The sequence below is a fragment of the Geotrypetes seraphini genome, chromosome 11 (assembly GCF_902459505.1).
Source record: "Geotrypetes seraphini chromosome 11, aGeoSer1.1, whole genome shotgun sequence".
NCBI lineage: Eukaryota > Metazoa > Chordata > Amphibia > Gymnophiona > Dermophiidae > Geotrypetes > Geotrypetes seraphini.
The window spans coordinates 59,342,043-59,367,715 of record NC_047094.1 but is presented as its reverse complement, the minus strand read 5'-3'; the positions used below and the strand labels follow the sequence as shown (position 1 = coordinate 59,367,715).

Genomic DNA, 25,673 nt, shown 5'->3' with positions numbered 1-25,673 from the left:
GAAGAAGAGGACAGGCACCTCCGATGGAGTTTTCTTGTAAAAAGTCTGCCTTCCTGTGTCGGGAGGGGGGCGGAGCAGGGCTCCCACGCTCCTCTCTCGATGCAGGGGGCTGAAGAAGAGAAACTTTTATCACATGGTCAATATCCAACTAGTTTGCTTGCTTCTAATTGAAAAGGAAGAAAATTAATGGGGTTGGGATTTTTATTCACCATTGGGTATGCAATGATGTTAAGACTATATTACCTGATCCTGAGGGGTGATACCTGATGGTGAAGGTGGAATTGGATAATCATCTATTTACTCTCAACCCATTCCTTAGTTCATACCCAGCCAGTCAGGTTTTTAGGATATCAAAAATTAATATGTATCTGAGAGATTTGCACATCAGGGAGATAAATTTGCATGCATAGTCTTATTCCCTCTAAACAATCTTTTGAGTATCTTTGGAATTACTTTCTGTTCAGTTTTCTCCATGATTCTTGTTGAAGTAAAGCTGACCTTAACACCTCATGAATATTCAAAGAGAAACTAAGGGCTCCTTTTACAAAGGTGCACTAGGGTTTTTAGGGCATTCACAAAATTACCACACGACATAGCGAGCGGTAGCTGAAAATCTACCGCCTGCTGAAAATGAGGCAGTAGCGGCTAGCGCACTCGGGAATTTAATGCGTGCTATTGCGCACGTTAAGGCCCTAGCGCACCTTCGTAAAAGGAGCCCTAAATGGCATGAAATAAGTTTTACTTAACATTTTTGGATTTAGCTCACGCCTTTCAGCAATAGTTTGTGGTGAGTTAGTATTTGGGTACAGTAGGTAATTTCTCTGTCTCTGAAGAGTGTACAATCTAAGGAGTCCTTCTGCTAAAGCTTAATTTAGCACTAAATGTTGCATCTCCTATTTTATGCTTACAGCCACATAGTACAAGCTAAGCTTTAGTAAAATGGCCCCTAACTTTGTTGCTGAGGTAATGAAGGGTGAAGTGACTTGCCCAAGATCACAAGAAGCATCAGTAGGATTTGAACCCTGATTTCTCTGGTTCTTAGCCTGCTGTTCTAATTATCAGATTTTACTATTAGAAACAAAGAAACATGATGGCAGATAAAGGCCAAATGGCCCATCTAGTCTGCCCATCTACAGTAACATAACATAGTAGTTGACGGCAGATAAAGACCCGAATGGTCTTCCATTATCTCTTTCTCTCTCCGAGAGATTCCACGTGCCTATCCCAGGCCCTTTTGAATTCAGACACAGTCTCTGTCTCCACCACCTCTTCTGGGAGACTGTTCCATGCATCTGTCACCTTTTCTGTAAAAAAAAAAAGTATTTCCTTAGATTACTCCGGAGCCTATCACCTCTTAACATCATTCTATGCCCTCTCATTGCAGTTTCCTTTCAAATTAAAGAGACTCGACTCATGTGCATTTACATTATATAGGTATTTAAACCTATCTCCCCTCTCCCCTCTTTCCTCCAAAGTATATAGATTGAAATCTTTTTATATGCCTTATCACAAAGGCCACACACCATTTTAGTAGCCTTCCTCTGGACCATCCTTTTTATATCTTTTTGAAGGTGCAGCCTCCAGAATTGTACACAATATTCTAAATTAGGTTTCACCAAAGTCTTATACAGGGGCATCAATACCTCCTTTTTCCTACTAGCCATATCTCTCCCTATGCAATCTAGCATCCTTCTAGCTTTTGCCATCACCTTTTCAACCTGTTTGGCCACCTGAACATCATCACGTACAATCACACCCAAGTCTCACTCTTCTGTCATGCACATAAGTTCTTCACTCTCTAATCTGTACCATTCCCTCTGTTTTTTGCAGCCTAAATACATGACCTTGCATTTCTTAGCATTACATTTTGGCTGCCAAATTTCAGACCATTCTTCAAGCTTCATCAGGATTGGGCGACACATTGACGAAATGGGTGGGGAACTGGCTTGGAGGTAGGCTTCAAAGGGTAGTGGTGAACGGCACCCCCTCTGAAATGATGGAGGTGATCAGTGGAGTGCCCCAGGGCTCGGTCTTGGGCCCGATCCTATTCAACATCTTTATAAGAGATTTGACAGAAGGGCTCTGAGATAAAATAACATTATTTGCCAATGACGCCAAACTAAACAATGTAGTGGGCAAAAGCACAACGGACAAAAATTCAATGCCCGACAACATAATGCACGACCTACTCCTACTGGAGCGCTGGTCTAGGACCTGGCAACTCAGCTTCAATGCCAAAAAATGCAAAGTTATGCACCTGGGCAGCCAAAATCCATGCAAGACTTATATCCTTAATGGCGAGATCCTAACAAGAACGGTAGCAGAACAAGACTTAGGGGTGATCGTCAGTAAGGACATGAAGGTTGCCAATCAAGTGGAGCAAGCTTCATCCAAGGCAAGACAAATCATAGGTTGCATACGCAGGGGTTTCGTCAGCCGTAAGCCTGAAGTCATTATGCCATTGTATAGATCCATGGTGAGGCCCCACCTGGAATACTGTGTGCAGTTTTGGAGGCCGCATTATCGCAAGGATGTGCTGAGACTGGAGTCGGTCCAGAGAATGGCCACCAGGATGGTCTCGGGACTCAAGGATCTCCCGTACGAAGAACGGCTAGATATATACTCGCTCGAGGAGCGCAGAGAGCGGGGAGACATGATCGAGATGTTCAAGTATCTCACAGGCCGCATCGAAGAGGAGGAAGATATCTTCTTTTTCAAGGGTCCCACGGCAACAAGAGGGCATCCGTGGAAAATCAGGGGCGGAAAACTGCGCGGCGACACCAGGAAATTCCTTTTCACTGAAAGGGTGGTTGATCGCTGGAATAGTCTTCCACTTCAGGTGATTGAGGCCAGCAGCGTGCCTGATTTTAAGGCCAAATAGGATCGACACGTGGGATCTATTCACAGGGTAAAGGTAGGGGAGGGTCATTAGGGTGGGCAGACTGGATGGGCTGTGGCCCTTATCTGCCGTCTATTTCTATGTTTCATCCGGCGTGTCTACTCTATTGCAGATTTTCGGATCATCCGCAAAGCGGCAAATCTTACCCGACAACCCTTCAGCAATATTGTTTATAAAAATGTTAAAAAGAACAGGCCCAAGAACAGAACCTTGAGGCACACCACTGGTAACATCTCTTTTCTCAGAGCGATCTCCATTGATCACTATCCTCTGTCTCCTTCCACTCAACCGTCACTTTAGGACCCATCCCGACGGCACTCAGTTTCCTTACTTCCACCCTTCGCCAGTCCTCCGGTACCACTCCTGACTCTAGAGATTCGTTGAAAAGGTCAGTCGGCGGAGCTACCAGAACTTCCCTAAGTTCCTTCAGCACCTTAGGATGTACACCATCCTGCCCCATTGCTTTGTCTACCTTTATTTTAGCTAGCTCCTCACGAACACAACCCTCTGAAAATTGATCAGGGTCTATTACTCCTCCATCCCTATTCATGTTTGTCCTCTGCGGTCCCACTCCAGGCGCTTCAGCCGTGAACACAGAACAGAAATATCTGTTAAGCAATTCGGCCTTTTCTTTATCAGCTTCTACATATTCCTCCCCTTCACCTTTGAGTCTCACAATGTCACTTTTGCACTTCTTCCTATCACTAATATATCTATTGTAAAATCTGGATCCATGACACCACCCCCGAGGCCCACCCAGTTCTACCCTGCCCTGTTCCGCCCAGGTCATGCTCTCTTTTGTCCCAGCCTTGCCCCGCACCCCCTCAACCTGTCCCGAGTTAGAAGCTTTTCAAAACCCGGAGAAAGTGCCAGGTTTTGAAAAGCCGTCCAGGTAAATCCGGACAACTGGTAACTCCAGTTCTAACCAATAGACTACCGTACACCTCCCTTGATTCTTTTCTCTACTTCACATCAAATACTGGGGACAAAACCACCACTAATTCTTCATCTAACTAGATCAAAACTTGGCAGATATTTGTGGACGAGCAAGATGTAGGTGAATGTATAACCCAGCTTCATGGGGAGAACATCTTTAAACTCGCCAGAGAATTTTCCAAAAGTGACCAGTGGACTTTCCTGCAAACCTCACAGCATACCCTGAAGAAAGTCAGTATGATTGCTGAAACGTCAGTTCTACCTGACCAGAAGCGGCAAGACCCAGAAAACTGCAACAAGCATGATGCCAGCCGTGGAAGCCTAAGAGAACAAGTTTCAAAAAAGCCTGCTGACTTACCTGTACAGTAGCTCACCATGAATTCTATTTCAATCGCTCCTTGTTAGAAACAGCTGTCATCTAGTGAACTATGCCCCCCCCCCCAGCAATTATTGAATTGAGATTAATTTATATAGCAGCCATTCAAGTTCATTTCTATTGCATTCATTCAGTAAAATGTAGGAATTTAAAATCTGCTGAAGCCTTATAATCCTTACATTAATACCAGGCTACAAAATGCAGTCCCAAACCTTTCCATTGTCAACCCTCATTTGTGCATGATTTACTAAAAAAAAAAAAAAAATCCAATGGGATGACAAGGGAATATTTTATGAATCCTACCATCTTTGTTTGAATTATTCCAGTTTGAGTTAAGAAGGTATCTATCATTTTCTCAATACATGCATGAAAGGGGGATTTATTGATTTACAGTATTAGAATTTAATGTCTTTTTGAAGACATTCATCAAAGTTGGGGATTAAACTATCAGAGCAATAGCTTGGAGCAAGGGAGGATCCTAGAAAGCCCAAATCATCCAGCTGTCAATCCAAAGGAGGAAAATAACATAGCAAAGGGTGAAAGTCAAAAACTCTAGGATTAAACCTTCCTCTACCTTCAGCATCTGCATATTATACCTGCAAGCTAGGTGAAGGGAGGATCTACATATTATAAACATGCTCACTTGCTACCCTCATAACAAATATGCATCATAGTTCAAGCATATGACATACCACCTTTCTGTGGTACAGCCAAAGCAGTTTGCATATTATATAAGGATACTTTCTCTGGCCCTAGTGTGCTCACAGTCTGGTTTTGTATCTAGAGCAATGGAGGATTAAGTGATTTGTCCAGGTCCCAGTGGTGTAGCATCGCAGCGATGTGGCTGGCAGAGATCTCCAAGCTCCACCAGTTGAAGTCTCTCAGCGTCTATCCCACCAGGAGAGTGGGGTCATAACTTAATTCTACTCCCTTATGCCCCTTAGTTTTTTGCTGGCAGCAACACATTCTCCCTGCTTGTGCTGGCCCAAGCTTTCTCTCTGATGCAACATTTCAGAAGGAAGGCTGGCATGAGCAAGGGGGATGAGTTGCTACTTGCAGCTGGCGAAGTCCTGAAGGATTTAAAGGTACCAAGGGTGTTGGGGGAGTGGGTTTAAGTGAACCCCCATCACCTGTAGGAGAGGGAGAGATGGTGGAGGGCAGGGTTGTACCTGCCCACTTTGGGTTCAGGCCCTCCTAAAATTGGAGTGTCTGGCTATGCTCTTGTCAGGGTCACAAGAAGCTGCAGTGAGAATTGAACTCTCTTCCCATTGTTCTCAGTGTACTGCACTAATCATCCACTTCTTCTCATTTTACAACATAATTAACCAAGCAGCACAGAGCCTTTCCTCTCTAGCATAGGAATGCTTGAGGGATTGATATCAGGATGCAGCCAGTTTCAGAACAGCCTGGTACAAACTAAAGCTTTTTACTGTTCACAGAAGAGAGTGTTTATGAACAACTTGCAAAACTGAAAGTGGATAAAGTTAAGAGATGGCTGCATCTCTGGATATTCAGTGAACCTGTCAGTATCTTTATGAGTTACCTTAAAGAAGTGTTTAATATATATATTTGGAGATGAGAGATTCAGTTGGGAAAAGGCAGCTGTAAACCCTCTTCATGTATCTATCTAAGAATAGGAACTGTGCAAGGCCTGAGTAGAACATATAGTCTTGCTCACCGGGATGAAACAGATGCCAAACATCCTCCAGTCCTAGTGTATTTAAAAACTTTTTGACACGTTTTCTATCTTTAACCACATAATGTATTTTTCCAGTAAAATTATCAACAAAAGGTTCACGTGAGATTAAAATCCCCGCCTATCAATAGTCTACCAAAAGTAATTATTCCAAGTTTGCAATAAACTCTGTTGTCTGAATTTGGTGCATAAACATTAATTATGCCGGAATCCAGTCGGGTTTTCAGGATTTCCCTAATGAATATGCATGAGATCTATGTGCATGCACTGCTTTCAATGCATATACATTGGGGAAATCCTGAAAACCCGACTGGATTCTGGCCCTCAAGAAGGAACTTTGAGATCCCTGCTCTAAAGGTAGTAGATTTGAACCCTTTCCAGTCACAGCATTCCCCTGTGTCGGCCCATACTCATTGGTTTCCTTTTCCAGGTGCACAACAGTTCTCCATCTCTTTCACATAGTCATTAATGGAGCTCAATGAGCAAAGAAGTCTGAATCCAGTTCTTCAGCCCTTCCCTACTACTAATATTACAGGATATGCATCAACCTTTGCAGGTTAGTCTACTCCTGCTTTTCTTTAATACTATGTATTCCACATTTGGCCAGGGACACAAGAGAAATGAAACCATACTCATTCCACTCTCTTGAATAAGGCCATTATTTATGGCTTTACCTGAGTTCATGAAATCATATATCTTCTTTAAGCTTTTCTGTCTAACTTACAAAGCTCTTCATAACTCAGTCCCCCTCCTGCCAATTTCCACACTATTGCAGCATTACCAGCCTATCAGGTCGCTACGTTCCTCTGGTGATCTTCTTCTGGTAGTTCCCTTTATGCTTTAGCTGAGTAAGGGAAATTTCACTTTGTTTCTCTTAATTTTGAAAAACTCTTGTCAGGGGTTGGGGGTTTTCAAAATGTGAATTCACTCCCACCAACCTTAGAATTCAGAAGATCACAAAAGCTTCTGTAAATTATGGGTGAGAATCTGGCCATTGATAGTTTTAGAGAATTCGTCCTCAGATATTACTGAAAGAGATACCCTAATTGTCATTTTTATATTTGAGCAAGACCTCAATTCTATCATGAGACTGTTCTTTAAAAAGTGTGGAATACTCTTTTATGGTCAATGTCTATGGTTGTACCATGATGTAACCAAAGCAACTCAGAAAAGGCAGAAGTTATTCTTGGGAATAAGAGAGGAGACAAGGAGGTTCGGTGCCACATTCATATTGGCTTACCCATGCAAATGTATCATTGAGTTCCAGTGTCTAAAATATGTTTTCTTTATCCCAGACCATCTACGATCCCTTTAGACCTCAAGGTGTTAACCAGTGATGGGGAAGTAGTTCAAAAATGAGAAAAAAAAAAAGCCAGGCATGTAGACGTTTAAGTCTTTTTCCTTAAAGGTATATTGAAATGTTTCTCCCTTAAATTTTTTTTTTCTCTCTCTAAAGTAATTAGTGGTCTAAGGAAGATTTAAGTTTACAATGTTTGTATATTGATGGTATTTGTGTTGGAATATACTCTGTATTTCTTGTGCAAGTAGTTTTTACTTATAAAGTTTGTTAAATCAATAAAAAGAAAATTATAAAAAAAAAAAAAAGGAGACAAATTTACTTTACATAAACCAATGCCATTTGTGCTTGCTTAATCTTTTAAGGGGGTAGAGTTTGTGAAGAAAGAACATACAAATGGCCAAACTGGGTCAGACCAATGGTCCATCTAGCCCAGAATCCTGTTTCCAATAGTGTTCAATCCAGGTCACAAGTACCTGGCAGAAATCAAAATAGTAGCAACCCAAAATAGCCTGCTCTGATACTGCCTGTGCGGTACCTCTTCTGTATTAAGGCAGTGTGTGTGGGGGGGGGGGAGGGGAGGGAGGCATGCATTGCTGCAGGTTGTGTTGTACCTGTTCTGTGCTGGAACAGTTCAAAGATATCTGATGCCCTAATGTTTGTCAACTTAGTCGTGGAGTAGCCCTTTGCCAGTCAGGTTTTCAGGATATCCATAAGGAATATACATGAAAGAAATGTAAATATAATGGAAGCAATGTATGAACTAAAGTTTATGAATCTTCATTGTGGATATCCTGAAAACCTGACTGGCAAGGAGGGTGTTCCAGGATTGAGCTGACAAACACTGCCCTAGGCAAACCTTCAGCTATGTGCTCTGCCCTCCCCCCTGAGGATGGCTCAAGGCCCTGCCCCCAAACCCATAGTCTAATATCTCCCCTTCCCCCATAGTCCACCCTCTCTAGCTTCCCAAGCTGGCCAGCATCTCACTCCCTTCTCTCCCTTCTTCCAGGCCATTATTGATGATGCCACCCTGCCCCCTCCATATCTAAAGTTTTAACAAGACAGTGTTGAAGGGACCCTGTAAGTACAGGCCTGCACTCAAGGGATGCTGTGTCCCATTCTCTGACAAGAAGTCTGCCTTGAAAAGGGACAGGACACAGCAGTCCTTGAGTACAAGCCTGTGCTTGTAGGGTGTGCACAGCATTCATTCCTGTTTAAGCTTAAGCCCAGCATGAGAGGAGGTAGGGGTGGCAGCAGGGGAAAGGTTCTCTCACATTGTACAGTTGTGCCTCTGCCCCCCCCCAGATCTGCATCTAGACCGGTATGTTGTACCTGTTTTGGGGTGGGGCAATGTGTGAGGAAACTGGGTTAGACAGTAAAATCTGTGGTTTTCGATAATTTTTGCATGTCACCCCATTCCCACCCCACAGTATTTTTTCCCAGGTTTGGTTGAAATCTCTCCATGCATTTCAGTTATGCTGGAACATACATACACACACACTGATTTTATAGATAGATAGATGGTAAAACATTTTAAATTTATTTCAACATAGCAACATACCTATGAAAGCCAAGGACTGAATTCAGACTTTGTTTTGTAGTTGCTCACCTGCCCTCCAGAGGGCACATAGAAAGTCTTTTCTACAGTTACCTGTATGTACGTACTGTAGTTATAGAGGAGTTCTGAACTGAGTCCTGTGTTTTCTTATAATCTAGCAGCCATACACCTGGGGTTTACCAAATTTTAGACAGTGATTAGTAAAAAATGTTAAACTTAAAAAAATATTTAAATAAAGTGATGAAAATATGGCTGTGTTAAATAACTTTGGGCCACCTCTTTCAGCTCATAATACTTGATATTTGGGTCATATATTCCCTTTTCTTCTCTCTATTTGGTTGTCCTTTGAAGTATCTCCACCTTTTTAATGTCCTTTTGTCCACCTAGTAACCATAAGTAAAAATATGTTCTCTTAAGTATCCCTGGAAATGTCTCATTACTTTTCAAGAGAAGGAATATATTTTTTTGGGATTCGTTGCAGTTAGATGAATTTATTACAGCTCATGAGATAAAGAGCTAAACTTATTTGGAGTATAAAAGACTAATGATCACAGAAGAGTAGACGGCTGAGGGGAGATATGATTGAAGTCTACAAAATCCTGAGTGGAGTAGAATGGGTACAAGTGCATCGATTTTTCACTCCGTCAAAAATTACAAAGACTAGGGGACACTCGATGAAGTTACAGGGAAATACTTTTAAAACCAATGGGAGGAAATTTTTTTTTCACTCATAGAATAAGTTAAGCTCTGGAACGCGTTGCCAGAGGGTGTGGTAAGAGCGTATAATGTAGCTGGTTTTAAAAAAGTTTTGGACAAGTTCCCGGAGGAAAAGTCCATAGTCTGTTATTGAGAAAGCCATGGGGGAAGTCACTTCTTGCCCTGTATCGGTAGCATGGAATATTGCTACACCTTGGGTTTTGGCAAGGTACTAGTGACCTGGATTGGACACCATGAGAACGGGCTACTGGGCTTGATGGATCATTGGTCTGACCCAGTGAGGCTATTCTTTTTCTTTAAGTGAGGCAAGATTTCTCTCTCAAGACGTGGGCTTGAAGGCATTATTAGAATGTGTATATATTGTCCTTTAAATTGCCTAACTTGTTTCTATGTATAATGGAAATGTTATAAAATTGTTAAAAATTAAAAAAATATATGTTCTGTTGCATAAAGTTTTCACATTTTCCCTTCTAATCCTTCTATTAGGTCATTTATAAAGAACAGAAAACCAAGCTAAGTACTAAGGGCTTAGGTTTCTACTTGGGGCCAGTGAGGTAAATGCTCTGACGCTCATAGGAATTATAATAGCGCTGGCGCATTTACCTCGCTGGCCTGCTGTAGAAACTTCTACCGCAGCTTTGTAAAAGTCAGCATCATTTTGTGACATCTCTCTGGTCACGATCCCTGAACTGCAGGTCAGGTACAACCCTGAGAACAAAAACATGGGGTTGTATACAACCTTATAAACTTTGCAGGGCAGTCTGAATTTGTCATTTTGATCTTTATCTGCTGCCATCCATTATTTTTTTTTTAATTTGTATATATTTTATTTATGTTTCTATTCACGGTACTTAAATTTCTCCAGAATATTATATAAGTGGTGCACATTCAGATACAATAGATATTTTTGTTGCCAGAATAAGTATCATTGCATCCGTTTTCTATAAGCAATTTCTTGCCCACTTTACCATTTTTTATTCCAATTACCAGACTGGCTAGGTTTGCATATCAATCTTTTTATAATGTCAAAGACCTTACTAAAATCGAGATAGATCACATATATTGTGCACCTGTTAAAGAATTCAGTCACATTTAGTAGGCCTTTTTTCTTTGGGAACTCTATTAGCATCCTTACTAGGGTATTATTTCTATTTTTCAGAAGCTTATTTATTGATTCCCTTACCCAGTCAAGACTGTAAGCTTAGCAGATCTGTATTTTTTCACTTCCTCTTTGATTCTGTTCAAGTGGAGTCAGGCTTCTGCTCTTCAAACGGTTGGAATCTCTCTGAACCCAGGACACATTTTTGAAGCTCTTATTTGGCTTCTTCCACTGCCGTTCTATGAACTGCCAGTAGGTGTCATAGGAAACTACCCCAGCCATTTAGACAGTGTAGGTCAGGATCTGCCACCTGCCCTGCAGGAAACAAGAACCTCAGCCATAGAAGCAACAGCCTGCTCTACATTTTTCCCCCCACTTAGCCCTTATCTGCATATTATTAAATTTCGGTTTTGTTTTCTTTTAAAGCAAGCTGAGAAACTGTTTTGATAAATACAAAATGTATCCAAACACCATGTCAGGCGTATGACAATAACAGATGTATTTTGGCAATTCACTGTTGTGCTCGGAAGCGCGCCGACCTGTGGTTTAAAAGACAAGCAGGAATCTCCAGCTATAGTTGCGGTCTGCGGATCCTGGCGTGCATCTGCTACGTTGTAATCCTCCCCCGGGGTAGGCGATGGCCCGTTTCCGGGGCGGGGGTAAAGGAAAGGAGCAGTTAGAACCGGGATCAGAGAACGCTCTTCCCCGGAGGAGTGTACATACGTAGCGCTAGACAGCGCTATATTCTTTCTCTGAACCCGGACAGGAAGAATCGTCCAGTGTATACAGGGAGGGAGGGGTGAACAGTAGGAGTAAGAATCGGACACAAGAAGGCCAACACCCTGTTGCCTCTCCTGGGACAGGTGATCTTATTTTCAGGGAAAACCTGAGCAGCAAGCTTAGGCACAAGGGCCTGGACATATTCCCCGGGACTGGGGATGCCTTATTTGCGGATGCTTATTGTGAGCCATGGCTGACTTACACCGGGTACGAATACAGCAATCTGAACCCAAATAGCGGCTCCCGTATAGTGCAGTAACTTAGAGGTGTCCGGTCTGAGCCATCTACACGTGATTTTGCAAAAGCATCATTAGACAAGCTGATCCGCCCCATGGGGCTCCAAGCCGGCGACCCCCAGCCCAGCCTGTCTCTTCCCTCGCCGAGCCGCAGCTACTCTTGCAATGCTTGCCAAACTGTCAGCTGATGAGCCTCATAACTCCGTAGTGGCGCATGAACTCCAACCTGACCAGTTCCATTCACATTTTACTGGAATCCGGCGCCTATCCCTTTCCCACACCATACTAAATACTCGCCAGTCCTCGATTTCTACAGATCTGTGTCCCGAAATGCCCCCGAGCTTCTCATTCCTCCGGATTCTTCCTTCTTTCGTCTGCAAATAGTCCTTTGTTTACATGCAATTCCTTACTCTGCGGAAGGAGGCCGGGAGTGCTTAGCTCTCACCAGCTGTTTCCCGCCTTGAAGAAGACATCTGATCAGCTGCAAACACACACACACAGATCCATCCAGGCGCTACCAGCAAGATCTCCCCCGGCACTACCAGCCCTTTTCAGCCTCTAATCGTGCGAAAGAAGCTACAACCACATCTTGGGCGCTTGAAGAGGCAAGATCGCTATGGAGTATTTCATGGTGTCTGCTCAGAAGGTGCCCCCTTTGCAGCATTTTCGAAAAACCGAGAAAGAAGTCATTGGAGGGCTTTGTAGGTATGTGTGCGGGGTTTTTTTGTTTGTATTGTGACGGTGCGCGGTTCCTAGTGCTTGCATGTAGTACAGCTGGCAGTGGCTGCGTCTCTGTTTCCGCGATGTGTCGGGGCTCCGGGCAATCGCCGACGGAACTGTGGGCTCGGAATTCCATGCGTTCGCTTTGCAGTGAGAAAGGCGTTTGATGCCGTGAATGTCTAGGGGGAGGGGGATTCTGATCGGCGACCTCCGCGTGCCACCTTTCCTGGGCCCGCGTTCTGAATTCGAACGTTGCTGCATTGTGCGCTGGAGCGGGGCGCGCGCCCTGTGGTGCCCAGAGACTTTTGTTCTCTGGCGCGCGGAGGCAGGCGAGGCGTTTGTAGCTTGCAAACAGACCCACGTGGTGCCTCAGCCCGGCCATGCTTTGCTGCAACTGTTCGCCTGTTTTTGCGGATTCCCGGCCTGGCTGTGGGGAGTTTGGAGATCGAAGCGGTGATCGAAAAGCAGAAACCGTTTAATATGTACTGATAAGCTTTTCCATAAAGTTTCGGGCGGCAGAATTGGTGCGGGGAGGTGTGCCGTGCAGCCATGCTTTCTCCTGCCTTGCTTGGTGTTAGAAGGCTTTTGTGTGTTTGTCTTTTGTTGCGCTCGGTGAGGGCGCTTCTGCAGCAGATCAGTAAAGAAGTTTAGATGTGGGGGGATCTCGGCTTTAGTAGAAATGGGGCTGCAGATAACCGCTAACACGTTTCGGAAGATTTAAAGGGGTGTGTATGTGCTTGTATCATAGAGGCCTGCCCGTGACTCTGCAGCCTTATCGGAGTAGGAGGATCTCGTACAGGGCCTGCAGGGATTTGTAGTTGTGAGAGGCCGGTGGCATGTCGGGAAACGTAGGCTGACCTGACCATGCTTTCTTAGCACAAAGCGTGGTTGAGAGGTTTGCAGGTACAGCCGCAAGAGATCGGGGAGGAGTTGTATTTCAAAAAGTTGGGGCGTACAGATGACTAGACAGGCACAGGTTTTCTTGTTGCTGTTTGCTAGGGCTTTGCAGACAAGCTAATGGCTTTATGTGCCCATGCCTAGTTTGTCACTCCCCTCTGTAGTTCCCAATTGTCATGTTTAGATTGTAAGCTCTGTGGAGCAGGGATTGCCTCTTACATGGTTAATGCAGTGTACATCGCTGCGTGCTTCTGGCAGCGCTATAGAAGTGATTAGTAGTAGTAATATATTTGGCCGTTCTAACGGGTATATAGCTTTACGTATTGAAATGTTTTGGGGGTTTTTGTAAACATTCCCGTTGAGTGACAGATTTCTGATCTTGAAAAAAATCTATGTGCCTCTCTCCCTTCTGGAGTGTGTAAAAATTCATAATGATCTTTGTCCTATTTGCAGTAGTTGTCACATTTTTACAGCAACAAACCTTTTCCATAATTGTTTATAGCTTTCTATCTCCGTTTAGTTAGGCTTATATTTTTGTAAGGGATTTAGACAAGATTCTGTTGAAATGTTCCTAAAATATTAGCCTTGCAAATCTGGGAAAGCTACTGCTTATTCCTGGGTATATTGAAGATGGGGTAGATCTACATTTTTGGGGGGTTGGGGGGTTCTGCCTTGGTCACTGTTGGGAATAGGATACTGAGCTTTATGGTCTTTTGGTCTGAGCCAGTACAATTTTTATATTCGTTTTCTTATGTACATTTACAAAACTTAGGAGCCATGTACATTTAAAAAGATTGTGTTGTGCTTAGGTTTTTTAAAAAAAATAAATTTGACTTATTTGATTGGTTGTTTTTTTTCCTTTAGCTTTTCCGAATTCAAGGCATTAGCAGTGCAATATAACAAGGCACTATTCCATAAAAGAATACAGAACAGAATAGCCTTGTATTTTTTTTTATAGACTACCAGCTTATTATTTGGTATACTTCAGGCTATTTATTTATTTCTTGATACTACTACTATTAATTATTGATACTTAACCTAATTCTATATCAATCTACACAATTTTTATGCTTTTTTGTCATCTGTACTTATTAACAATTTTGTCTTATTGTCAACTTTATTTTGAGATTATTCACACTCTCTGGAACTCCTTATCACTTGATGTAAGACTTTATTTCAAAAATTTAAACCAAGATTAAAAAGCAATTACTTTAGAAAATCTTAAGAATTCAGTTAACATCTTAGGCCTTTAAATGTAGGGTGATACACAGTATACTTGAGGTCGATTTTCCTTTCTTTTAATTGTTATTGTTTTAGACAATTATTATATTTTATTTTTGCAATTTCTTTTCTGATTATATACATGCATAATGTACACAGTTGGTGGTATAGTAAATAAACTTGGAAACTAATAAGGTATACACACACACCTAATAGTCAGGCATATGCAATTGTGCCATTCATTCATAGAGCTGCAGATAACCACATCATTTTAGTATTCAGTAAGTTTATGTGCATAGGTTTGAGCCCCACCCGTGTCTATTCCCCCTTGCAAATACCTGCAATGTATATCTACAGCATAGCGCCTAGGTGGAATTTTGACAGTTACATGTGCATGTATACACTTGCACATATAAATACCGCTATTATAAACATTGCTGTATAAATGTTAGTGCCTATGGTATGGAATTGCCACTTAGGTGCCAAATGACCTGATGCCAGAGATTTTCCAGCACTTTGTTGTTTTGTTTTTTTGGGGGAGTTTTGTGTTTTGTTTTGTTTTTTTTAAAATTTACTTTTCTGTATTTTGAGTTTGATGACAGGAGGGAAGTGGGGAGGAAATATATGGAGATTTGAAGTGGTGGTCTAAAATAGTCTTGTCCTTGGGTTGAAAATTCCATTACTTTTGTGGCCCACTTCTTGCTGACCAGTGGGAATGCTGGGATTGCTCCCTGTTATTGACACGCAGGCATTTTCCCAACTTTCCAAATTTTCCTTTTAGGAATATAGGGGCCCTAATAAAGGGTGTTAAGTCTTTAATGTGGTTTAGTGCATGAAATCGGGGTACTGCAGTGCATAGATGCATGATATTTTTCCTAATTCTGTGCTCTAGATCCCATATTGATTTTTTTAGAGACTTTTTTTTTCTTATGGCATGGGTGGGGAATGGGCATTCCTACTTTATCCAGTTGATGTGTTCTGATTAATATGTGTTAATTGGATAATACAGAGTTAACACAGGAGCATTTACGCCTAAAAAAACAACCCCAACAAAGAAGTACCCTAAAAGTGCCATGTTTAATCTAGGTAGGCTCAGCATGCAGGAAAATCTTGCAAAGGAGCCAGTGCTTAAAAAAAGATTGGGGATTCAAAAAACAATGAAATTACCCATTCCTTGACACTGTCAAAGAGTTTGCTCAATATTATTTATTTTATTTTAAAACTTATACCCCCCACTTAAACCTAAGCAGTTCACAAGATACATAGACAGTGCATTTTAACATAGGAATTGGCACCCCAAGAGCCAATTCCTATGTTAAAGTGAATTAAGCCCAGATTTTAAGGGTCCTATAGTTCCTAAGTGCACTTAGCCTGAAGCCTGCAGTAGAAACCTCTAAATGCAGCTTTGTAAAAGGAGCCCTAAATCTCCAATTTTTAAATCCTTTATTTTTGTGGGAGATTAAGGGCACCTTTTATTAAAATGCGCTAGTGTTTTTAGTGTGCGCAAACCACACGCTAAATGAAAAATACTAACGCAGGCTCTATGGAGGCATTGGCATTTAGCGTGCATGGCATTGTAGCGCCTCCTTAGAGCTTGCGTTAGTATTTTTCATTGAGTGTGGTTTGCATGTGCTTAAAACGCTAGCGCACCTTAGTAAAAGGAGCCCTAAGTAACATTCCTTATTTCCTTATCTCTTGTATGTTTGTTTAAAGAGGGCATCTTTTTTTTTTTTTTTTTTTTTCCCCTAGATATTTTTAATATTAATTATATCTCCCTTTGCTCTTTGCCAATTTTCCAAACTATTAGTTTTAGGGCTCTGTTTTCAAAGCCATGGTAGCGATTCCCCCACAGCAAATGCACCAGTCTGTAGGAATTGCATGGACTTCGATGCATTTGGCACTGTAGAATCATTTCTCAGCTTTGTAAAAGGAACCCTTAGTTTGGACTTGGACTTTCTCTGCCCAGTGAATTGTAACCTGCTGCATGTGTGTAGATGTATAGTTTAATTTTTAGCAATTTTCTTGAAGATAAAAAAAACTTACGCATTTGTTTTTATCTGTGTGTATATATGGACATGATCTCCCTACCTATCTACAGCAATCAAAATTTCAGGATAGGTAAAAGCTGGAGGCCAGATGAAAACATTATTTTTGAAACATAAAAAAGTGAAACACAAACTGGAGGGGTAAAGAGTATGTAGCATAAGGGGGTGGAGTTTTATTATTTTTGCTATATTGCAGAAGGCTATAAGACACACAAGGCCTTCTAATATACTTTATGTAATATTGTTTTATAACTGGAGGAAATTGGATGGAGCTATATCAATGACATATGTTTGACTTTGTATCTGTATTCGGTTGTGGGGTGGTTGGTAGGTTTTTTTTGTTTTGTTTTGTTTTTTGCATATTTCAATAAAAAGATTTTGAAGTGAAATAGAAAATTATCAGTCCTTGTATCCTAGATAAATTTTCAGTTCACCCAACATCAGTTAACTTCCTTCTCGTACATTAAACAAGCAATACATATTTTTAGGGGGGGTGCCCTTCAAATATTGTGTGTGCTATTGTAGAATCAGTCTCCCCCCCCCCCCAACAATATCACCTTTTTTTCCTTTCTAAGCAGGCAAATTATACCAGTGGTAGATTACTTTACAAACTTGGAATGAAAGACTGCTTTATTCAGATTGTGGACTACTGCAATGCTTTGATCCCAAGGACATATTAATCACAAATGATTTCAATCTGTAGTTATGGCTTGGATTGCCTCCCTAGAAGAGAGTGAAGCCTCAGCAGCTCCCATCTGAAATGCCTCTACCCCTTTTGATTTTCCCAAAAATGGAATGTTATTGGAGCAATTTCATAAACTGGTGTGGCAGAAGTACCATTAATTGACAGGTGCCTATGTTCACTAGGTGTTGGCTCTATAACGTAATGCCTAAATGACATGGGGGAGGGGTATACAAGAGGGTGGCACCTTAGTGGGCCATAGGCCTGTCTCACAGTTGCCCACATAAATTGCATGCATCTCTTGTTACACCTGGGTGTACTTACTTAGGCCTACTATTGATAATGGTATAAGAGGGCATGCCAATGTTGACCTTCCCAATGTATAGCATTGGGGTGCCAGTTTATAGAATTGCTCTTTTTGTGTTTTGAGTAGAGCTACTGCTGCATTGCATGGGTCCTCCAAAAATTCCGTTAGGCTGAACCAGTTTATGGGTAGTGGTGGGTCTGTATTTAAACCATTTCTAGTGCGTGCATTAGAAGCACATATTCTAAACTAATTTATGTTTTATGTTCATAGTGGGGTGTTTGTTTTTTTGGGGGTTTTTTTTTCACTTTTGCAAATTTGCTCTGCCAGCTTTTTCTTATTTGCTCATAATAGATGATGGCAGATAAAGACCTGAACAATCCATCCAGGTTGCCCAACAGTCATATTCATTATCAGTTTATGATTAAACCAACAAAGTATAAAATACTTTCTTGTGCCTTTCCCTTTTTGCAAATTGCTTTCTATTGCCTGTACTGGAAGGTGCTTTTACATCTGATAGTTTTACTCGGGTTTAGCTCTCATCTTTTCATTAGTTGTTTCAGGTGAGTTACATGCAAGTACAGTGGAAATTTTCCATCCATTTGGGGGCCTCACTGGGAAACTTTGCATTACTAATATTATTTACTGCATATTAAATAATACAAACCCTATTATTCTCAGTGGGGCAAATGAATGCACATGAACTGGTTAACAGATAGAAGTATATAAATCCTTAAGTTTGAACCTGGAACAGGGGGAGGGATAAGTGGCTTGCAAGTTATTCATGTATAGGGGTTAGTCTGGGCTCTTTTAGGAGGACCTGCTTCTTGCAAGAACAATTTTCCTGTGTGTCAGCCAGGTGGCAGCTGTGAACCCTGCAGATTTTAACCTTCAGGTTGTGATTTTCAGCAGCCTGCCCTGTGAGACTTGCTACTTTCCTCAGTTAGCAAGTTGGAGACCACTGGCTGCAGGATTCCTGAATGCTTTCACCTCTCAGCCTTCTCTAAGCATAGTTTCAGGAGGTTGTGATAGCATTGTGACATGTATGGATTATGTGATCTGATAACTGCCTGGGTCAAGAATGTGCTTTTTAATCTTTGGAAGCAGAGGGAAGGATTTGCACGCGGCTTCCTCACCAGCTGCGTTTCCCAAAGGCTTTGTTTCTGGGAATATGAGTTGTGCAGGGATGAAGGCTGCGAGTGAGTTTGTAGCTCTTCATAATGCACCTTGACTCTTGACCAATGCAGAGCCCCTGAAGCACTCTCCTCTGTCTCAGGACACCATCTCATCTTTTACATAGTAACATAGTAAATGACAGCAGATAAAGACCCGACTGGTCCATCCAGTCTGCCCAACCGTTATACTCATTAAAATTTATGCTTAAATTGAATCATCTTTTTTTCTCTGATATTACTGGGTGCTAGTCCGTAGAAGACTGCCTGGAACTGCTGGAATTATTTTTAAAGCTTGATACCTTGGGCTCCAACTCTTGGAGCTACTTACTCCTGTCTTATCATTTGCGGTATACGGACCGTAAAAGTCCACCCAGCACCTTCATCATATTCTAAATTACTAGAGTTTCCATTGAAGCCCTCCCCAGTCCATCATAAACTGAATTGCCATATACAGGACACAGACCTTGCAAGTCTGCCTAGTACAGGCCTTTGTTCTTCAATTAATGCCATTCATTTTCTAATAAGAGATCCACTGTGTTCATCCCACACTTTTTGAATTCCATCACCACCTCCCTTGGGAGGGCATTCCAGGTATCAACTACCCTCTCTGTGTAAAATAATTTCCTAACATTACTCCTAAATCTACCACCTCACAACCTCACATCTCTAAATGTAACCACTTGCAGATTTTTCCACCATTCAAATACCCTCCTATCTCTCCCTACCTGGAATCGGGGTTCCCTCCATATAGACGTTAGGCTAGAATACACTCCTACTCTCCCAGCTTTTGTGAGGATTCTCCCATACTTTCGCCAAGTGCCTGAAAAAGGGATTAGGGATGCCTCTCGGTCTATCCACCAATGTAAAGGAGGCCCAATGTTTCAGTTCAAAGCTTCCAAGATAATACTGCTCCAACTGCACCCCTTGTTTAGCCTCTGCAGTGGTACAATTGAGCAGTAATCATAGTTGCGCAGCCTAGTACGGTAATACCATGTCAAATTAGGGACCGCTGTCCTAGCTCCCGTGCCACCCAAAGGACCCTCTGTCCCACTCTCAGATGCTTCCCCTTCCAGATAAAGTTACAAAATTCTATGTAGCCCTCGGAACACATGCTTAGGAATGGGGAGTGTCTGAAACAGGATCAGCAGTCTTGGTAATACATTAATTTTTATTGCTGCAATTCTACTCCAGGAAAGCCACATCCCAATCCATTTTTGTAGATCTGTCCAAACCGTACCGATTATTCTGGAGTAGTATGTTCATATAACCTCTTCGAATCTTTAGGGAGTTGAATTCCTAGGTACCTAATATTCCGTTTAGACCAGCGAAATGGGAAAAACTGACAGCCGCTGTTCTTCCTACTCTGTCAGGGTCACCCCCAGAAGCTCAGACTTATAATTAGAATGCTAGCTCTAACGGGCAGGGACTGTCTCTTACATGTTTGATGTACAGCGCTGTGTGCACCTGATAGTGTTATAGAAATAATGAATTATTGTTGTTATCCATGTTGACTTAAATCTTGCCAAGCCACCATACCTGTGGAACACATCCATTAGTGTAGGAAGTTTGAGTCCAGGATCTTGAGCATATAATAATGTCATCTGCAAAAAGTGCTACTCTATGTTCCATTCTCCTAAGCCTAATTCCTCCGAGATCTAAATGTTCACGGATGTAAATTGCCAAAGGATCTACGTATACAGCAAAGAGCAGTGGCGAAAAGGGGCACACTTGCCTAGTACCTCATGCTGTCAAGAAAAAGTCTGTTTAGGATCCATTAATCTTAATACATGCCTGGGGAGAGGCATAAAATGCAAAAAAAAAATATACCAACTCTATTTTTTCAAATTGTTGAAACACAATTTTTTTTATTATTTATCATTTTTCAATAACATCAAGTATCCAGTTCTACAGAAAGGTAAAGTTAGGCAGAAAATAAAATACGATACAAATTATAATCTACTATCTAATAGCTTAACTTTAACTCAAGTACTCAATAAGGGTCCAAGGTAGAATCAGCGAGAATATAACAAAGAAATAGGGGAAATATGAGTACTCTTAGATTGTTTGATTTCCTTTCTCAGCTAACACAATTTTGTTTTTAATGGTAATTGTGCACCAAGGTCTTTTATATTACAAGGAGAAAAAATCTCAGATCCCCGTCTCCAGCCAGAACTAATCTAGCTGGAAGACTGGAAAGGGAAAATACCTCACCGGCTTTAAAAAAACCCAAAAAACAACCCAAAAACCTCCTTGTTTCATTTCTTAATTTGTCTTATGATCTTCAAAAAAAGTATTGAGACTTATTTAGTTTACTCTTAATTTGGTAGAAAGCTCTGCATACAGCTAGAGGCTACAGCTACTTATCTTAATTGTTGTGCGATTCGAATTTCAAGTTTAATAAAAATTTGATTGATTTGATCGCAAAATCGTAATTCAATGCGATTTACAACTGCAACTCAATGCCTCGTTAGTATGTGCAGAGCTGGGTATGTGTTAGAAATCTTCCTCCTCCAACGGTGGTAACCAGCGTTTCGCTATGGCTGCGTCAGGGGGGGTGAAAAGATGATGCTCGTTCTGTGAAAATCAAAAGGGGAAACTCAGTAAAAGTCTCGGATTACTCTTAAATTCAGGTACAACTTACACTTACTGCAGTCAATGCTCAATTTCAGTGGCAAAGATGGATAAAATACCCTGACCCAGCACAGAAAGTTTCTCCCAATCCCATATGTTCCATTACAGCCCAGAGATATTTCTTCTGTGTTTTTGTTTTTTTTTTTTTTTCAATCATTGAATTCAGTTGCCAGTTGTCTAAGACGTGTAAGTTTGTACATATTGATAGCATTTTATAGATGCTGTTCCATCTAATTGGAACAGTCTGTTTAAGGATAAGAATGTAAGAATTGCCATACTGGGACAGACTGAAGGCCCATCAAGCCCTATCCTGTTTCTAACAGTGGCCTACCCAGATCCCAAGTACCTAACTAGATCCCAAGTAGTAAAACAGGATAAGTCTCAAGCTTTTGGTGAATGACCTGGGGACATAGTTTGTCTCCCACCCCACAGGTTCTGTCCCTGCCTCCACCTAGTGGTTATCTGCGGGTTCCCATCCCCATGTCATTTTCTAAGTTAGGGGTTTACATGATTCACTGAAAAATCTTGCTCAACCCTAATGCTGCCACATGCATTTGGTTTAAAATAAAACAAAAAACACATTAAAATTTTTCCTTTTAATCACCTTTCTTGAATCCCAATCCTCTGGCTATGAAAGTTCCATGTTTTGTTTTAAAATACTCTTAACACTTTCAGCAACAATCCCCTGTCCACTCTAAAGGAACTTCTGCAAAATGACAGTTTGAATGTAGACCAAACCGTTGTGTCATAACTCTACAGACAGCTTGCCATTGTAACTTACAAAGGGGATGGGAGGAAGATGTATTTCCATAGAGTGACTTGCTTATGGGCACCTTTAATACTCTGCTTTTGAAAGGGACTCTGACTGTCCCATTGCACACATGCTGTTCTGTCTATCTGTGGGTCTGAGACAGCATTTGTTTGCTCTTTTAACTTGCTTCTCTTGCAAGGTCCCAAACTATGATATTGCAAAACCATCTAATCTAATCTAAAACTTAGCTTTATATACCGAGTCATCATTCAAGAAAGCTCAACTCGGTTTACAATAGTTAACTTAAAAAATCGTTATAAAATAATAACAAAATTTCAAAAGATTAATTTTCAGTGTTTAGCAAATAAAATAGTCTCTTTAAAGATTTATACGAAAAAATTGACGTGAACCAGAACTCCTTAACAGAAATGAAAGATCATTCCAAATTTGAGAAAACTTAAAAATCAGTGATTGACTGAAAATCTTGACTCCTTTAACCCCTTTTCTGGAAGGAAGGGATAATTTAAATTGTTGTATGCCTCTTGCAAAAGAGAATATATAAACATTCCACGATAAAGGAATAAGCGGAGTAAAGATACCATATAGGATTTTAAAAACAACACAAGCATTTCTCCCAAGGCATTCCTGTTGAATGGCTTTTGGTCACACTGACCTCTAAACAGGCCTAAACAATTGACATATCACTGTCCTTTTGATCCAGTCTGCTCAGCTCTCCTGCTCTATAAAATTACCCTGTGCATAGAGATCTGGAGTGAAGAGGTGGGTTCACGCTATAAAGTGCCAGAGAGCTGCATGAGGTGACCTAGAGTGTATTGAATTCAGGAAACGTAGTGCACTTATTGACATTAGTGGATTACATGAACAGAGGACAAGTGTTCAGGGAGAGGATGGGAATGACAGTTTCTGGGTTCTAGAGCTGTTTAGTCCTGTCTGTGGTGATATGACAGGTCATGTTTTGACCTGGTGGCAGGATGGGGGTGCGTGATGCTGCATTATCTGCTGCCGTTATTGATAGGAAGGTTTGGTTTTTGTTTGCTATGGAAAATGTGTGCTGCTTATGCTACTGTATGTGGCATAGTGTAGATGCATTTTTAATGTTGCATTGAACATGAAGCCTGTTTATTGGTGTGTGTGTGTGGAGGGAGACAACGCAGTCCACTGTTAGCAGCATGTTTGCATTTTTGATTAGTGATCTCCTATATTTGGTTAGGGTCTGTTTGGATTCTGCATGTGTCATTAATGTGAAGAGCTATAGCAGTGTTCTCAAGCTCGCGGCCCGTCTGGTACTATTTTGAGGCCTTCGGTATGTTTATCATAATCACAAAATAAAACAGTTTCTTGATCATATGTCTCTTTAGCTATAAATTACAATATTATTATTAAGACTTAGCCAAAAGGAAAGATTTATAAACTATAAAGTTTTACCTCATGCAAAACTGTTATTTTTTAAAATAAGACATTTACTATTTTTTCTGCGGCTCTTCAAGAACCTACAAATCCAAAATGTGGCCCTGCAAAGGGTTTGAGTTTGAGACCATTGAGCTATAGGGATTTGTGGGCTTCTAACCTGCAATAACTTCAATGTATTTGGTGCTCTAGCACCCCTGGTGGTAATTGAATGGCTGTCTGTCTGTCTGAGTCCTGGATGCTAGTGACTGGGCATAAAAGAGACAGGTGAAATTATAATAGTGAAATGCAGCCTCTAAAGATTCCTAGAGTTGTGAGAAATGTTGACAAATTTTGCAAAAAAAAAAAAAATATAACCCACTTCATGTTATGGTTTTTCTAATCAAGATATATGGTGAGATAGAGGGAAATGGAAACATCGTTAAACTGGTTTGAAATCAATTTGACTTTGCCTTCTGCTGTTTTCAAAGTTGTTTCTTTAAATCATGACAGATAAAATAGTTGGTTTGGGTGACCAAATTTTAATTTCTGTTTATGGCCACACTAGACTGCATGGAATGGAGGAGTCTGCAACAGTCCCATACATAGGGTGAGGAAGAGAAGATAAGATAAAGGAAACGCAGAAGGAAATTTTCAAACAAATGAATCAAATGTTCAAAATATTTAAATTATTTCTATGATTAAAAAGAAATTCTTCATGTTCTAAAACTTTGGCAGTCAAAATGGTTTTCCAGTCTGCCTTTTAACACCAGCCTGAATCCACACATCCTTAGGAACAATGTGTCCTTCTAAAATAATCTGAAACCCTCAAAAAATAACAACCACATCTTCCTAATGGCAGCAAGAAACCAAAATTACATTACATTAATGACTTCTATTCCGCCTGTACCTTGCAGTTCTAAGCGGATTGCATCAAAAAGATGACTGGACATTTCCAGGAAGAGGATTACAATTAAAGGCATTGGGGCCTAATACAATTTTGAAGAGAGGATACTAAGTGGGAGACTTAGTATTTTGAAGAGAGGATACTAAGTGGGAGAAAGAGGGGAAAAGAATGGGGGGTTAGGACATCTGGATGAATTTTTTGAATAGTAGGGTTTTGATTTCTTTTCGGGAATCCAGAGGACAGTCATCGGAAGAAGGAAGGAGAGCTATGAGCTGAAGCAACCTGAAGAAACCAGGTGTAATTAGACAAAGAATATCCAGAAACGCAGAGCTGCCGATTTCAGACTATCCTACCCCATGAGAGTCACAGTCTCAGTTCCACACAGATGCTTGGTCTGAGGCTTTCCAGGAATCCTTTGTCAACTTTATGTGATTGACTTTCGTCAGAAGCAGATGGATAGTCAAATGTGATAAATCTTCTGTTTTTTATTCATTTTATTTTTATAAATCTATTCAATCATTACAAGTTACAACACTTGTTCTAGAACAGGGGTGTACATTGTCGGTCCTCGAGGGCCGCAATCCAGTCGGGTTTTCAGGATTTCCCCAATGAATATGCATGAGATCTATTTGCATGCACTGCTTTCAATGCATATTCATTGGGGAAATCCTGAAAACCCAACTGGATTGCGGCCCTCGAGGACCGACATTGGACACCCCTGTTCTAGAAATAGAGTAAATTCCATTATAGGACCCCCTCCCCCGACAATTTTTAAACTAAGAAATAACTCTTGGAATAAATCACTTCCTTAGACCACTATAACTATTGGAGAGAGAAACAGTTAACTTGGGAGAGAATTTTCACAATATTAAATTTCAGGAAAAAGCTTAAACGGTCTACACCTCGACTACTTTATACATTTCTCATCCAGAACCACTGGTCAGCTTCTTAATGTCCAGAAAAAGATCTTAGATGTTCCGGGAGGAAAAACACATATTGTACACTCAAATATTTAACAACAGAGCATTATTGGGGGGGGGGGGGAGGGCAGTTTCTACTTGCCTGCCTACGTCATTGGCATTGGGTAGAAGAGAAAAAGGGACTAGTCCTTGTACGCAAGTATGGTAATGTGGATGAGGGTGGGCTCAAGAGTCCTGATAAATGGAGCTACACCTCGGATTAAAGGTGAATGCAAAATAATATTTTATTAAAGGTGCTTGGGAAGGGGTCCTGTCTTGTTCCCATCACAACATAAATATAAAACTAGTCATTTTAGATGTAGGAACTTCCTCTTGTGCCTTATCTCTGCAGGTGTACACTTTTCTCTAAGCAAGGCAGC

The 25,673-nt window shown here is 41.1% G+C and overlaps 1 protein-coding gene across 2 annotated transcripts in view; it reads left to right on the top strand.

The window, feature by feature from the left end:
* Positions 1–11,307: 11,307 nt before the first annotated feature.
* Positions 11,308–25,673, top strand: part of TFAP4 (transcription factor AP-4) — a 72,362-nt gene continuing 57,996 nt past the window's right edge. Inside the window, exon 1 of one of the 2 annotated variants that reach the window (XM_033963759.1) lies at positions 11,308–12,299. In XM_033963759.1, the coding sequence (XP_033819650.1) occupies positions 12,211–12,299 (89 nt within the window). In that variant the 5' untranslated portion in view covers positions 11,308–12,210. The remainder of the gene's footprint in view (positions 12,300–25,673) is intronic. The other variant, XM_033963760.1, reaches the window with a different exon arrangement.